This window comes from Stigmatopora nigra, unplaced genomic scaffold, assembly GCF_051989575.1.
Source record: "Stigmatopora nigra isolate UIUO_SnigA unplaced genomic scaffold, RoL_Snig_1.1 HiC_scaffold_27, whole genome shotgun sequence".
In the NCBI taxonomy this organism is placed as follows: domain Eukaryota; kingdom Metazoa; phylum Chordata; class Actinopteri; order Syngnathiformes; family Syngnathidae; genus Stigmatopora; species Stigmatopora nigra.
The window spans coordinates 1,500,039-1,517,538 of NW_027551606.1; the positions used below are offsets into that span (position 1 = coordinate 1,500,039).

Below are 17,500 nucleotides of genomic sequence, written 5' to 3' on the forward strand. Positions count from 1 at the left end.
AAGCGTAGAACATTTGAATCAAACTGTTATTATCATGTTTTTACATTATTTGAAATATTGTGTTTTTGCAGAATATTGAAAATGTACAGCATAATGAAAATAAGTATAAAGGGTGAACAAAGTATAATTTGTTCGTGATTTATTTGCAAATTCAAATTTCCACCACATTAAAACAAGTTTTTCCACTGGTTCAGTACCAAAGACAATGCAGTTCTATTTCAATCCAAATTTGTTCAGTTCTTCTTTCACCGTTTTAAAGTTATTCTCACCTGTAGCTGAACCCTCCTTAGTAACTGGTACAGATAACAGGGGCTGGCTAATTAATCCAGTTTCTGGATGTCCACTGGAGTACCACTGGAAAATATTTTTCGCTGCTATCATTGCTGCCATCAGTACTTAGGGTGAACACTGGTGAACTATCCGCAACATTGTTTGGTATTATTATAGCTTGGTGCTTAACCAGAGTGGAGGCCAAGTAAAAACGCCGGAAAGTTCATTTTTGCTGTCGTTGCTTTATGTCGTATTTCTTTTTTGCCTGAGTCTTTTCCAAACATCTGACTGATGGAAGACTGCTTCTCTGTCCGATTCACAATGCACTCGTGTTACCGAATTCATTTCATTTACAGTGCAGTTGAATAAAGATAATGAAAGCCATAGCAATGGTGTGAATTTCAATGCATTTAAATTGGAAATTTGGTACGTTTCCAAAATAGTTGCATAAAAACATTAAGTGAAATTTAAGTGTAATGTGTTAGAAGTATTAGATTAAACATGTTCATTTAGTGTCTATGTAGGTTTTAATCCAATTTTATTAGTAATGGAAGTGCATTTTTTACATATGGTTTGTTTAGTGACTGTTGCCTTTACTCCCTTTTATAGGTTCTGGGAGGCCAGAAGAAAGATGTGGATGGAGCTTTACAACATGTTGTTAATGAGGTATATTCCACCAAGATTGCCTAAAGACATGATCACGCTGAATTGGAAAGTCTTAAAGATATCAGTTGATAAGTAATTCAGCCTGTTAGTGCTAACTTGCTACTGGATTTTCATTTTTTTTTTACTTGCTGATAACCTAGAAAGCTTAGCGTTGGAAACTTAAATCAATCGCTCACTCTTCCTATGTTTTGTCCTTTAGCATACAAGATAGCTAGTTACAATTCGCTTTGTTGCACGATTCAACACAAACACGCCTCAGAAACAACTACAAAACACTCATGATATCACATCCTTGGTGCATATCTTGTATTTGGTAGATGTCCTCAGATGATAGTACTGTCATCCTTCACCTTTTCCGGGCTTCAATATTCGCAGTTTCAGTACATCGCTTTTATATAAGTATCTAGATCAAAAATGTTCTTGATAAATTCAAAATTTACGCTGAAATGCGCAAGTGGGGGACAGGAGATGAAAAAAAATGGCGGGAGTCAGGGCACTGCTTCTTTAGCGCTGAGTTGGGTGGCACTCAGCCTTATAGAAGTGAAATTTCACCGGAGAAAAAGGATGTGACGAATAAATGAGGACTTTGTCTTGCCTTTTCCGGTTCTCTTTGAATTACATTTTGCATAGAGAGAGACTATGCCGAGCCTATTCCAGCTTTGTATGTATTTTGAACTCACTTTCGAGAATCTGACAAACCGGGAATTCTCAATCTTAAATGTTTTTGTTCCTAGTGGTTACCACTTGCTTCGTGTTCTTGAAAACGTTTATGGCTGCCGTTTTCTAAATGTTCGCCTCTTTCTTGATGTAATGCATGGTAGATTTTTTTTCCAAAATGACGCCGTTCAAGCGGCAGCCAGTTGCTTTAGCTCCCTAAGTCTTCACTCTTATTCTGTGTTTTTACAGCTTTTTCTCTTTTTATTTTTACGTTTTATAGTCTTTTAATACTTTACATCTTACTTTACTTTATATTTTATACTCCATGTTTTACGACTTCACATTCAAGACTTATGCGGAACATAAGATCTCTTCCCAATAAGATAAAAAAGCTAACGGTGTTTACCAAACTATAACGGCATTATCGGAAATACTGAATAATGTGCTTCACGGAGACCTGACTGAATTAACTAACTGTTGGGTCTGAAGTTACAGATCCCCATACTTACCAACCGTGCACAAAAGAAAAACAAGGCATGAGACTGTATTATATTTAAAGCGACCGCGCAGCTGGGAAATGTCGGAGGCGCGAGTCCATGGACTCGCGCTCAGCTCCCCGAACTCTCTCCTTCCAAGTCCCAAGTCGCGCTTTTATTAAGTTTCAGCATTGATGTCGTGAAAAAGGTACAACAGTCACTGAGACATGTTAAAGACATCGATTATGATTATTGACAGGTTGTTCTTTGTCATAGAGAATGTGTATGTCACGAATCCTTGCATATAATCTTTCAATCCGTGTCACCGTTAAATGTCATAGGGACCTTCAATCCATATTACAATCATCAGTGTCACCACCATCATAGGTGTCACTAAGTGTCACTGTTCGGCTGCAAATTTGTCATAGGGCCAATAGGGAATATGTATGTCCTTTGAAATGCACTTGTTATTGTTTTACGCAACTTCACACTAACACCGGTGTGTCTCGTCTCCTTGGATGGTTTTCAGCTTGTGAGGGCGGGCAGAAATGCAAAAGAGAGCGGTAGGAAGAAAGGGAGTTGTTTTCAGTAATTCCAGATGGTGTAAGCCCGGGCATATTATGGTGAAGAAGCAACCTTGCATTCGAGATATCGAACTAGTAGCTGTAAGCAGCAGGTCGTTTTACATCCCCCGGGAGTTCTCACACAACATCGCAATAACTGCACATATACCTCCTTCTGCCGATGTGGCAGTCGTTCGAGAGCTGCTTCACGATACTGTGTCGCGGCTGCAGATGTCACACCCCCAGTCTCCTTCTTATCTCTGGTGAATTTAACCATGATTCCTTGGCTTCTACTCTCCCCGCTTGTGTCACACCAGGGAACAAAAAAAACTAGATCTGCTATATGCCAACACAAAAGAGGCATACAGCTCAGGCCCTCTGCCCCGCCCCCACTGCGTCGCTCAGACCGCAACCGATTCCGTCTGATCCCCATCTACGTCCCAATGGTAAGGAAAAAAATCCCAACCATGAGGATCATACAAAGAAGGACCAAGGAGAACAACCAGCATGGTACTAAGGGACTGTTTTGAGACCACTGACTGGAAGGCAAAATTACCTCTAAGCTGTGCGCGTGCGCAATTGTGCACTACTTTCGTCTTTTCTGCGCAGCACCATTTGTATGTCGCGCACAAAATATAATCCAAACTTTGTTTTTTCCCCCCCTTTTGGATTGGATTGGATAACTTTATTCATCCCGTATTTGGGAAATGTCCTTGTTGCAGTAGGAAGACGGTGAGGATACAGAAATAGGAAAGGCATTTTACACAAATAGGTAGTTAATAGTAAGTCAATAAATAAATACATCAATAAATATATAAATAAGTAACCGTGTTGCTGAAATGTATATATTCTTACACATACATATATATAAAAGCACATGTATACTATATGAGAATTCAGTAGGTCCTAACCCACAGCCTTTTTTTGGTTAAAGAGCCTGACAGCTGATGGGAGGGAGGAACTGCGGAAGCGCTCCTTCCTGCAGTGAGGGTTCCGCAGTCTACTGCTAAAAGTGCTTCGAAGGGACTCCACCGACTCGTGCAGGGGGTGGGAGGTATTGTCCATGATGGACCTCATCCTGGTCAGCATCCTCTGCTCTCCCACTTCCTCCACAGAGTCCAAAGGACAGCCCAGAACAGAGCTGGCCCTCCTGATCAGCTTGTTCAGCCTGTTCCTGTCCCTCTCCGTGCTCCCACTTCCCCAACAGACCACTGCATAAAACACGGTAGATGCCACCACAGTGTCATAGAAGGTCCTCAGCAGTGACCTGCACCCTCCAAAGGACCGTAGGCTCCTCAACAGGTAGAGGCGGCTCTGGCCCCTTCTGTACAGGGCATCTATGTTTGTGGACCAGTCTAGTTTGCTGTTGAGGTGAACACCCTGGTACTTCAAATTCTCCACGATTTCAATGTTTTTACCCTGGATGTTCACCTGAGTGGTCTGTTGAGGTGTCCTCCGAAAGTCAACGACCATTTCCTTTGTTTTACTGGTGTTGATGTGCAGGTGGTTTTGCCTACACCAGTCGACAAAGGCTGTGATGACTCCCCTGTACTCCAGGTCGTTCCCGTCAGTCACTCGTCCAACAATGGCGGTGTCATCAGAGAATTTCTGGAGGTGGCAGGTGTCTGTATTATGTTTAAAGTCTGAAGTGTAGAGGGAGAAGAGGAGTGGGGAAAGCACTGTGGCCTGTGGGGCCCCCGTGCTGCAAGTTACCACATCAGACGTACAGTCCTGGAGTCTCACATATTGTGGTCTGTCGGTGAGGAAGTCGATGATCCATGCGGCTAGGTGGTTCCCTACTCCGGCCACCTCCAGTTTCCCTCTCAGAAGGACCGGCTGAATGGTGTTGAATGCACTGGAGAGGTCAAAAAAAACATCATTCTCACCGTGCTTCCCGAGTTCTCTCTAGGTGTGAAAGAGACCTGTGCATCAGGTAGGTGGTAGCATCTTCCACACCAATGCCTGGACGATAGGCGAACTGCAGAGGGTCCAGCTCTGCATTCATCAGGGGGCTCAGGTGGTTGAGGATGATCCTCTCCAGTGTCTTGATCAGGTGAGAGGTTAGTGCTACCGGCCTGAAGTGGTTTGGCTCCCTGGGGTTCGCAGTCTTTGGCACTGGGACCACGCAGGAAGTTTTCCACTAGGTGGGGACCTTCTGCAGACTGAGACTAAGGTTGAAAATATGCAGAATCACTGTGCCAAGCTGATCCGCACACTCTCTCAGTAGTCTGGAGCTGAGGCCGTCTGGACCGGTAGCCTTCCTTGTCTCGATCTTCTTTAGTTGTTTTGTCACCTGATTGACAGTGATGCGGTGACCGGTGGAAGAGGGGGAGGAAGGGGGGGGGGGGGAGAACGAGGGGGGAGAGTTGCTTCTGGTCTGGGGGGTCAGGGGAGCAGGGGCAGGGCTGAATCTGTTAAAGAACTGATTCAGTTTCATTGGCCCACTCCCCGTCACCGGACTCCGGGCCTCTCCCACTGTTACCTCCATGGCCCGAGATGGTCCTCAAGCTCCTCCAGACCTCTTTGGTGTTGCCTCTTTGGAGTTGCTTCTCTAGCCTCCTGCTGTAGCTGGTCTTTCCCCTCCTTATCTCTCTCTTCAGCTCCTTCTGGACCGTTTTGAGACTCTCCTTTTCCCCAGATCTAAAAGCCCTCTTCTTCTTGTTCAGGAAGGCCCTTAGATCCCTGGTGACCCACGGCTTATTGTTGGAGTAACAACGGACCTTCTTGGAGGGTACGATGTTCTTCACCCAGAAGTTAATGTAATCTGTGATGCAGTGGGTCAAGCTGTCGATGTCTTCCCCATGTGATTTGCACAGCACCTCCCAGTCAGTTGTCTCGAAACAGTCCCTCAGTACCATGCTGGTCTCCTCGGTCCATCTTTGTATGATCCTCGTGGTAGGTTTTATTTTCCTCACCATAGGGATGTAGGTGGGGATCAGAAGGACCAGGTTGTGGTCTGAGCGGCCCAGTGGGGGAAGGGGGACTGAGCTGTATGCCTCCTTTGTGTTGGCATACAGCAGGTCCAGAGTTTTTTGTTCCCTGGTGCAGCACTTCACATACTGAGTGAAGGTGGGGAGAGTCGAAGTCAAGGGAGCATGGTTAAAATCACCAGAGATAAGAAGGAGAGACTGGGGGTGTGAAGTCTGTAGCCGGGACAGAGTAGAGTGGAGCAGCTCACGAGCCACTGCCGCATCGGCTGAAGGAGGTATATACACAGTTATTATGATGACGTGCGGGAACTTCCGGGGCATGTAAAACGGCCTGATGCTAACAGCTACTAACTCGATATCTCGAGTGCAAAATTGCTCCTTCACAGTAATATGCCCAGGACTGCACCATCTACTGTTAATAAAGACAGCTAGTCCCCCACCTTTCTTCCCACCGCTCTCCTCAGCGTCCCTGTCCGCCCTCACCAGCTGAAAGCCATCCAAGGAGATGAGAGAGTCTGGTATTCGCTCATCCAGCCAGGTCTCCGTGAAGCAGATAATGCAGGTGCTCCGATATTGTCCTTGTTGTTTGGTCAGCGCCGTTAGCTTTTCCATCTTGTTGGGGAGAGATCTTACGTTCCCCATAATAATAGATGGAATGCTGGATCTGAAGCGTCGCTTTTTCTCCTGACATTTTCGTCCGGCTCTGTGATGGCACCATTCAAGCGGCAGCCAGTGGCAGTAGCTCTGTCCACTCTTGTTTTTCTCTTTTTACAGCCCTTCTATGTTTTTTTAATTATTTTTTAATACACCTTTTTAATTTACTGTTTAAATCGAAGAACAAGCAGTGGAAATGGGGTGAGAACTGTCTAAATCTGCTGTCTGTGTGGTTGCGTGTGTGCGAGTATGTGTGTCTAGTATGTGTGATCGTTTGTCTTCAACCTACACAATGGACTATAAATGGAAATTAGCCCTCAGCTACAATCTTACATGTATATGTTCATTAACATGAATATAAACATGTTCATTAATATGTGCTATCCCTTATTAAATAAATCAGAGCAAAATTATGGAAAAATCTTGCATATACGCAAATGCAGACTTGACTCAAGTGACACGTTAAGCAAAAAATTCTTTTGAAAGAGAATGAGAAGTGAGGAGACAGATGTGTAAAATAAGGTAAAATTTATGTCGGTTTTGTGCATATTCTAATGGCATTTATGAAGATGTTATATTCATAGATTTTTTCATTCATTTTCTGAAACACTTTATCCACTTCATCACTCACTGTTCAGTGCTGTATGTAGAGCAATAGCGGTAGCATTCTCAGTGTACCTGTTTTCTCTATAAGCAAACTGGTGAGGGTAAACTGAGGGAGGGATTATATTCCTGATATGGCGGGCTACCAACTTTTCAAAGCACTTCACAAATCACAGGCGTGAGTGCAAAAGGCCTATAATCATTCCTGCTGTCAATAGTTGGCTTTTTGGGGACAGGGATAATGGTGGCCGATTTCAGGCCGGATGGGATAATGGATTGTTGCAGGGAACAATTGAACATTTTTTGAAGACTCCAGCCAGCTGGTTAGCACAGGCTTTGAGCACCTTCCCAGGTACTCCGTCTGGGCCAGCAGCCTTCCTGGTGTTCACAGACCGCATTACCAGTCTCACTTCCTGTTCCCGGAACTTCAGTGTATTGCTGCAGGTTGGTGGTGGGGGTGTTGAGACTGGGTCTGATTTGTCAGTCTCAAAGCGGGCCCGGAATGGTCCTCAAGCCCCTCCAAACCTCTCTGGAGTTGGTTTTCTAGCTTCCTCTTATAGATGTTCTTTCCCTTCCTTATCTCTCTCTTCAGTTCCTTATGGACCATTTTCAGACTCTCCTTCTCCCCAGACTCAAAAGCACTCTTCTTTTTGTTCAGAAGGTCCCTTAAATCCCGGTTAACCCACGGCTTATTGTTGGAGAAAGAACAGACCTTCCTTCTTAAAGGGTACAGTGTTCTCAACACAAGTTTATATAATCTGTGATGCAGAGAGTTGGTTTTTCCCCTCACCACAGAGATGTAGATGGGGATCAGACGGACCAGGTCGTTGTCTGAGCGGCCCAGTGGGGGAGGGGAACTGAGCTGTATGCCTCCTTTGTGTTGCCATACGGCAGGTCCAGAGTTTTGTGTTCCCTGGTATTGCACTTCACATACTGAGTGAAGGTGGCGAGAGTTGAAGCCAAGGAAGCATAGTTAAAATCACCAGAGATAAGAAGGAGGGTGGGTGTGACGTCTGCAGCCGCGACACCGTAGCATGAAGCATCTCGCGAGATATATACGCAGTTATCACGATAACGTGCGAGAACTCCCGGGGATGTAAAACGGCCTGATGGTAACAGCTACTAGGTTGATATCTCCAGTGCAAAGTTTCTCCTTCACCGTAATTGGATTGGATAACTTTATTCATCCCGTATTCGGGAAATTACATTGTGGCCGTAGCAAGGGGATGATTAGACAGAACAGCAAAGCAAAAGCACAAAGTACAAAGCAAATTAAAGTAAATGGAATCATCAAAACATTCAGACAGCAAAAACACAAAACGAGCAAGAGTGGACGGAGCTGCCGCTTAAACCGCCATTTTGGTTGGGGTAGCTAAATCGGACTCAAAAAGACGTTGTAAAGTTGGACGAAAACTGGAACAACACACAGTAAGTGTTCCACGAGATGGAGTACTTCTGCAGACTGTGACCGAGGTGGAGAATATGCAGAGTCGCTCTTCTAAGCTTATCCGCACAGTTCCTCAGGATTCTGAAGCTGAAGAAAACAGCAGCAGGGCAGAACTCCTCGACTCGGGTTGCTGGTAAGCGCCGACAGCTCTTCCATCCTATCCCACGATGGTATTGGGGTAGACCTGCCAAATGGTTTAATAATTGTTTGTTCATGTCCAGCCAATGTGGCCAAACTGGTTTTACAATTGTTTTTTAGGACAGTGGAATGTAGGACAAGCCAACTAGCTGACCTTGCAATTGTTTGTTCGCACTACGAATTGGAAGATAGCTAACTAGCTGGCCTTGCAATTGTTTCCTTGTATTGTGGAATATGGCCAACTCATTTTGGAACTGTTTGTTCGAAACGCGCAATATAAGATAGGCTGCGGCAGTTTGTGTGTGCTATAAAAATATCGTGTTTGGATACAACTTAAACCTGCTAATGTCTAACCATATTTGCCCAAAGTTTTGTTTACATAAGCTCTGTCCTACAACACTGTCTTAGAAATATTGCCCTTTAGTCCCTATAAAAAGACTGAGCTCTTTTCATTCAGAGAGAATTGCGAGGAAGGTAGGTTGTTTGAGGTTCACAGCTGTCGGAGCATTCTCCAACCATCCTGCAGTCCGGTAATAAACCTATTTCCTATTTAAATTGATCTCACTCGTTCCTAACCTGCTCCTGAAGTTGTATTTTCAGACCTATCAGATGGTCAGAAGCATTGCCTCTTCTACCTTGCGTCTTCTACCTGGGGCTTCACGGTCTGTTATTAATAAAAACGGCTAGTCCCCCACCTTTCTTCTTACCGCTCTCCTCAGCTTTTCTGTCCGCCCTCACCGGCTGACAACCATCCAACGAGACGAGAGAATCTAGTGTTAGTTCATTCAGTCAGATCTTTGTGAAGCACATAATACAGCATTCTCGATAATCTCGTTGTAGTTTGGTAAGCGCCGTTAGCTCTTCCATCTTATTGGGGAGAGATCTTACGTTCCCCCAAAAAAATAGATGAAATGTGGAAAGTGTCGCGTTGTCTCCTTACATTTTCATCCAGCAATGCATCCTCTTCTCATCCTCTTTAACTCCGCAGGGATGTCCAGGGGCATCCAGGTGTTGTGTAGCGCTAACATCTAATCCCTTGTGTAAAACAGCTGAGGCTGAATGATTCTAAAAATGTCCAGAATTTGCAGAGATAAACTAGACTAATAGAACAATGACTGCCTCTCGCACCATTTGTGGAATCTCAAAGTCGAGTCTTGAAAGTAAAGTCGTAAAACATTCAAGTATGGAATATAAACTAAAGTAATTTATCAAGTTAAGTAAAGTTTATTAATATAATGATAAACTGTTAAAACAAAAGATTGAAAAAAGCCATAAAAACACAATACGATTGAGGACTGGTTTGAACGGCGCCATTTTGGGAAGAAAATAAAATTGGTGATTGAAGGTGTCAAAAAATTACAATATGATTTTCATTTTGGGCACTAGTGTCAATCATTACCCAAGGTTTAAAATGTTTGATTTGTACATTTCTTCTTCAGACAAACAAAGAGATGATAGCTCGTTCATTTGCCACCATTGTCACTCATCCTTTTCACGGTAAGTTGTTTTGTCTTTATTAATATATACTATACTTGGTTGCTTTCATAAACTGTATATTTGTTAGAACAATTTATTATCATATTAAAGAAAATTGAGATTCATTTTATTTGTCACGTTCATGTTATCTAAATTGTATTTCAGTGGTTACATTGCGTTGTATGGTGCAGTTTATTGGAAGAGAAACAAAATACAGGTACAATTTTCATGCATTCTGGAATTTTGAGAAACTAGTGGCTGTATTATTTGGAAAATAATCTGAATCTCTTTTTTTAGCGGAGTATTTGATTCCATCATCACCATCTACAGAGAAGAAGGCATGCTGGGGTTCTTCGCGTATGTTTATTCTTCACTCAAGTAGTAGATAAATAAATGTCATCTCTTTAACCCTGAGATATCACAGAGACAAAAGTGCAGTATTTTCCGGATTAAAAATATCAGTTGTTTTTTTCCATGTCTTTTACTTTTATATGTTGCAATTTATAGCCGGTGCCATCTAAAATGTGTACTCCGGAAAATACGGTAAATACATTGTAGGCAGCAATCATCACCATACATTTTCCCTCATTATTTTTAAAAGGGCCAAATCACGTGGGATGGTATTTAACTGATTTTGAAAGTTGGGAGTTAGCTGAACCATAACCCTTGGTCTTTTTCTTTGTTAAATAAACCAAAAAGCGTCAAAAAAATATATCTTTAATCTCATTTTCCTGTTAAGAAAAATATTGGCGTCGGATAAGTGGTTAATGCGTCGGCCTCACAGGTCTGGGGTCCTGAGTCAAATCCAGCTCTGTCCACCTGTGTGGAGTTAGCATGTTGTCCCCGGGCCTGCATGGGTTTCCTCCCACGTTCCAAAAACTTGGATTCTAGGCTAATTGGTCACTCTAAATCACCCCTAGGTATGGATGTCAGCGTGCATGGTTGTCCGTATCCTTGTGCCTTGCGACCGGCTGACCACCGATTCAGGGTGTCCCCCGCCTCCAGCACCCCCTGTGACCTAATAAAGATAAAGCAGCTCAAAAATGAATGAATGAATCAATGAAAAATATTGCCGTATTACTGTGTCAAGTCTCAAACATACGGCATACTAGCAAACTCCGTCCTTTTCCATTTAGTTTCACTACAGTGTGTCAGTTTTTTTTGTACAGGAAATGGGAACTAGTATACTGCCGATACAAGCCTTAATGTTTTTTCCTCTAATTTAGGGATTAACGTATTATATTGGACACAATCAAGGTAGTAAAAGCTCTTCAGTAGTGCATTGTTTTTGTTTTTTTATTTCGAATATTTTCTCAAGACTTCTTTGACCAAGTGACAAATCACGCGTGACCAATGAGTTAGATTGTTTTTGGGGCTAAATTGCAGTAAATTATACATGTCTAAGATGGTTAGCATGTGGGCTAAATTCCACCGTCACTGGAATTTGAACAAAAACAACTCGGCTTTAGCGTTTTTGCCCCAAACAGGGTTGCTGAATGTGCACCAATGAAAATTCCGGTTTCAATTTAAAATAATGAAACATTAAATTTTCAATTGCAAAGTATGTTTGTAAAATCAAGGGGTGGTAAAAATATGTAAGATGTTTACCATTCAAGAGAGCCAATGTGAATGCAGCCCAAGATGTGTCTGTCCTTTTCCGAGTCACATGGGCTGTGATACGGTGCCACAGCATCCGCGGTGAAGTCTACATACTACTTTTCCGTTGAGGCATACTCCCTCTACTGGCTCCCTCTCTGCATAGTTTTATAAGAAAGTTGACATCAACATTACATGAAACATTTTTTTGTACTATTTTAATACTTATGGACTATGTCTTGATCGATTTTTGAATACTCTCACAAAATTCTATAATTTTCTTGGTTGGAAGAATATGATATGGGGCCTTTAAAGCCCCATCCAAATTGCTTTATCATATTGGGTTAGGTTTATTTTTTACAAATTCATTAAAAGTTTAAAAATCAAGGATTCATATGACAAGTGTAACAAATGTGATTGATTAGTTGCTTAAATATGAAAACGCACATCTGGAATCAGCGCAATCAGGGGAAAAGTGATTAAAGGAAACTGACCGACGATTTGGAATTAAGTATTCATGGGCAAAACATAATTAACATCAGTCTGTGATTCAGAAGTTTTTTTTAGGCCAGCAGAGAAGGCCTTGCAGGCACTGACGGTCCACCACTGCGCAAAACTTCCACAAAATCAAAAGATAGCAAAATATTTGACATATATTTAGAGAATGAAGCATAAATATTGCCATATACTTTTTGGTCAGGATTGATCATTTTATTCAATCAACATCAAGCTTGGGGCCAAATTCAATCCGTACATGAACAGAGAACAGTTTACCATCTCAAAGTATACAAATAAAATTGTTAAATGAAGTTTGCTGATTCCTGTTTTACTTTGTTTTATCCCCCACAATACTTCTCAAAATACTTTGACTTTTTTTCTCATAGGGGATTGATCCCCCGTCTCCTTGGAGATATCTTCGCCCTCTGGATTTGTAACCTGCTAGCTCATTTTATCAACACTTATGCTATCGATGATACGGTATGTTTTGTTTTATGATGGTTTTATTTAAAGTCCAAGTACAGTATCCAGTTTTCTCTGGATGTTGGTAAATCACAGACAGAAAAACATTTGGAGAGAGAGTGAGTGAGAGTGAGAGAGTGGCTTGAGAGAATGAGAGAGAGAGAGTGAAAGTGAATGAGAGCGAGTGAGAGAGAGGGAGTGGGAGAGGGGGAGAGTGAGAGAGAGAGGGAGGGACTTGAAAATGTGTATATTTAGGTAGATTTTGTTACATATTAAGTTTTATTTTTCTGTCTGCAGATGAGCCACACTGGAGAAATCAAAAACTGCTCTCAAGCTGTGACAGGGGTAAGTTAACCCATTATCCAATGGGTAATGATATTTTTTTAATTGGCTTGATTTTGCAATCATATTCGTGCCTTAAAATGTCACATGAAATTATTTAAATTTGAGCTTCATAGCTCAGCCCGTTTTTGAGAGTTATGACTAGTGGCAGGTGATGTGGCAAAAATATATGATTTAAAAAAATGAATTCCAATTTTTTGGTTATTTCAGCATTAAAAATATGGTGCGTATATACATTTATGGATATGTATGTTCGTTGGTTAATTTGTTCCGGGACTGAGTCGTATGTCAATATTTTCGTGACTCGAAGGAACGTTTCCCGTTGAAATGAACTAAAAACAAATTAATTTGTTCCAATCCTCTGAGGAAAGAAACAAAAATAGGATATTGGATTTGGATTTTTTTAAATTTCTTCTAATTTGCCATCTATTAACAAAGTAACACATAATAGTGGTTTAATATAACTAAAATGTGTTTAATAGTACTAAAATTATACGGATTTAGATATAGAGAGACGGACAGGGGGGGGTTCATAACCGTTTCATAACCTAAACAAATTTAAAATGAATACATTGATAAATATAAAAATAAATAACCATGTGGCTGATATATATATATATATATATATATATATATATATATATATATATATATATATATATATATATATATATATATATATATATATATATATATATATATGTGTGTGTGTGTGTGTATATGTATATATACACGTATATATATACACGTATATATATACACGTATATATATACACGTATATATATATATACGTATATATACACGTATATATACACGTATATATACACGTATATATATATACACGTATATATATACACGTATATATATATATATACACGTGTATATATATACACGTGTATATATATACACGTATATATATATACACGTATATATATACACGTATATATATATACACCTATATATATACACGTATATATATATATATATACACGTATATATATATATATATATATATACACCTATATATATATATATATATATACACCTATATATATACACGTATATATATATATATATACACGTGTATATATATATATATATATATAAATATATATATATATATATATATATATATATATATATATATATATATATATATATATATATATATATATATATATATATATATATATATATATATATCTATCTATCTATCTATCTATCTATCTATCTATCTATCTCTCTCTCTCTCTCTCTCTCTATATATATATATATATATATATATATATATATATATATATATATATATATATATATATATATATATATATATATATATATATATATATATATATATATATATATATATATATATATATATATATATATATATATATATATATATATATATATATATATATATATATATATATATATATATATATATATATATATATATATATATATATATATATATATATATACATACATATACACATATACACATACATAGATAGATAGATAGATAGATAGATAGATAGATAGATAGATAGATAGATAGATAGATAGATAGATAGATAGATAGATAGATAGATAGATAGATAGATAGATAGATAGATAGATAGAGCTAGAGCTAGAGCTAGAGATAGAGATAGAGATAGAGATGTGTGTGTATGTGTGTATGTGTGTATGTATATACACATAGATGTACATGCATGCATACGGTAGGTCCTAACACGCAGCCATTATTTTGTTAAAGAGTCTGACAGCTGATGGGTGGAAGGATCTGCGAAAGCACTCCTTCCTGCAATGAGGGTGCAACAGTCTATTGCTGAAAGAGCTTTGAAAGGACTCCACAGACTCATGCAGGGGGTGGGAGGTGTTGTCCATGATGGACATCATCCCGGTCAGCACCCTCCGCTCTCCCACTTCCTCCACAGAGTCCAAAGGACAGCCCAAAACAGCGCTGGCCCTCCTGATCAGCTTATTCAGCCTGTTCCTGTCCCTCTACGTGCTCCCGCATCCCCAACAGACCACTGCATAAAACACTGTAGATGCCACCACAGTGTCGTAGAAAGTCCTCAGCAATGTCCAAAGGACCGTAGACTCCTCAATAGGTAGAGGCGGCTCTGGCCCCTTTTGTACAGGGCATATATGTTTGTGCACCAGTCTAGTTTGTTGTTGATATCATGAGCCCAATGTCTTCACCACTTTCTGGCCCCCACAACCACTATATAAGTTTGTCCAATTTCCATTTTAGGATCATTAAATATCACAATGCCTTTAATGTCTAAATTTCCTACAATGTAATAAATAACATGGTGGTATTTTTTTATACTACAGAAAAATTAGGAGGGCTACACAAATGGCGACCTATTATATGGAATCTGGGCGAGTGGTGAGCGTGTTGGCTTTAGTGTTCTGAGGTCAAGGGTTTAGTCTTAGGTGGCTTCCCACTTTCCTGGGTGGTGTTTGAAAGATCTCCCTAGACTTGCGTGGGTTTATTTTCTGGGGTAGTCTACTGTATTCCATCATCCCCAAAAACATGCATGGTAGGCTGGTTGAACACTAAATTCCCCCAAAGTGTTAGTATAAGTATGAATGGTGGGCCGTCTCCTTATGCCCTGCAATTGACTGGCCACCAATACAGGGTATTCCCCGCCTTTTGCCTCAATTGAATAGGAATAGGCTCCAACAACCCTAGGCAACCCTTGTTAGGATAAGTGATACGAACAATGAATGAATATACGGATGCATGAACGCAGATTAACACTCAAACACGCACTACTACAGAAATCATTGCGACTCAGATGGTTCAAACATGCATGATTGTGTTAATGAGCGCTACAGGATGAAGGCCGTGTCGCAGGGCTGACAAGGAAGCTGGACAACCTGGGAGGGAGTTTTCAACCGAAACATCAGTTGGTCCGACCTTTGGAACATCCTGCAGGGAAGGATCAGCTTACTCATTCGCGCAACCTACGACACGCTTCCATGTTCTCGTAACCACCAATAGTTCGGGAAGGTGTGCAGCACACTTTGCAACGCTACCCTCCAGCACATCTTGTTAGGCTGCAAGACTGCACTTTCTCAGGGGTGCTACAGATGGCACCTTGACCAGATCCTGAGGAAACTAGCTGAAGTGCTGGAGAGACGCCGACAGAGCAGTAAAAATTCACCACAAGCGGGGATTCATGCCTACTTTGTCACGAGGGGGGGGGGGGGGGGGGTGATTTACCAGGCCAAGAGAGAGAATAAGCCCCTTTTCCCATGGTCAAGAGTGGGAGATGAGGGGGGGGGGATTCACCAGGCCAAGAGAGAGAATAAGCCCCTTTTCCCATGGTCAAGAGTGGGGGGGGGGGGGGGGGGGATTTCGATTTACCAGGCCAAGAGAGAGAATAAGCCCCTTTTCCCATGGTCAAGAGTGGGAGATGAGGGTTGACCTCACAGGCAGCTCCGATTTCCCACGGAGATCCTCACCACATCACTCCTCCCAGACATTGTGTTACGCTCCTCCAAGGCAAGAGCAATGCACCTCATAGAACTAACATTACCATAGGAGGAGGGGTTGAGGCCGCCTTCGAGCGCTTTGTACTTTGTGCTTTTGCTTTGTTGTTCTGCGGCCTTTGCGACTGTTCTGTATATCTGCATTCCCCCTTCTTTCTACTGTCACAATGAAATTTCCCGAATATGGGATAAATAAAGTTATCCAATACAAGAAGGCCAAATACTTGGATCTGGCAACTGAGTGCCAGAAAATTGGCTGGAAGTGCACTATCTCAGTTGAGGTTGGCTGCCGAGGCTACGTCGGGCTCTCGACAACACGCCTCCTGAGAGATACAGGAGTTTGTGGAGGCAGCCTGAGGAGGGCCATAAAAGAGCTGGCAGAGGAAGCAGAGGAAGACAGCTTTTGGCTCTGGCCTAGGAAGAAGGACAGGAGCTAGGGAAACGCCAGCTAACCCCAACAATCGCTGCAGGAGACAACCGCTATCCGCTGCAGGGGCTGACAGGGAGACATCTCTGTCACTGCTCCACCACCAGATGTTCCAGGATTAAAGGAGCGAAATATCAATCAACGGTGATTCCTGGCTGATGACCCTGCAGCTGACCTGTGGGCATTGGAGGAGGTGTGTCAGGCAGCAATGCCAAGCTGGGAAAAAACACCCACCTGTTCATCAATTCTTCTTTGGGCGCAATCCAAAGCACAGTTCTTTTTCCACTTTTTTTTCTTTTAATGATAATGACTGTGTTGTTGCCATGGTGAGAAGCACCACCAAACTTATATTTTGACAGCTTGAGAATTGTTTAATTTTAGTGACTGCTTGTAAAGGTTGTGTACCTATTATGGGTACCATCATTTTTTCCTTCTATTTCATTAGTTTTTTGAACAGCAAAAGAAAAGTAGTAGCTTATTGTGATTGTTTGCTTTTTAAAACATTTTTATTTGCTACTTTCCAGAGTTTCAAGTGATCTTGGTGTCTTATATTTAGAAAGGGAAAATTTGTGTCACTTACCATAACAAAATGCTGTTTTGTCTTTCTTTATCCAGTTCTTCGCCAGCATGCTCACATACCCTTTTGTTTTGGTGTCTAACATCATGGCTGTCAATAACTGCGGGTGAGTTAGCAAAGGAAGGCAGTTTTCCGAGTTTTCAATTTTGTCTACTATTATGTTTCTCATTCTCTTAGGCTCACTGGGGGGCTTCCCCCCTATGCATCAAT

The 17,500-nt window shown here is 41.2% G+C and overlaps 1 protein-coding gene across 1 annotated transcript in view; it reads left to right on the forward strand.

The window, feature by feature from the left end:
- The window catches only part of mtch2 (mitochondrial carrier homolog 2), a 56,890-nt gene that overhangs the window by 37,447 nt on the left and 1,943 nt on the right, over positions 1 to 17,500 (forward strand). The window contains exons 4-11 of the mRNA XM_077711685.1: positions 880 to 936; positions 9,844 to 9,901; positions 10,046 to 10,097; positions 10,178 to 10,237; positions 12,361 to 12,454; positions 12,734 to 12,781; positions 17,329 to 17,396; positions 17,468 to 17,500. The exon at positions 17,468 to 17,500 is cut by the window's right edge and continues 43 nt beyond it. Coding sequence (XP_077567811.1) covers positions 880 to 936; positions 9,844 to 9,901; positions 10,046 to 10,097; positions 10,178 to 10,237; positions 12,361 to 12,454; positions 12,734 to 12,781; positions 17,329 to 17,396; positions 17,468 to 17,500 — 470 coding nt within the window. The remainder of the gene's footprint in view (positions 1 to 879; positions 937 to 9,843; positions 9,902 to 10,045; positions 10,098 to 10,177; positions 10,238 to 12,360; positions 12,455 to 12,733; positions 12,782 to 17,328; positions 17,397 to 17,467) is intronic.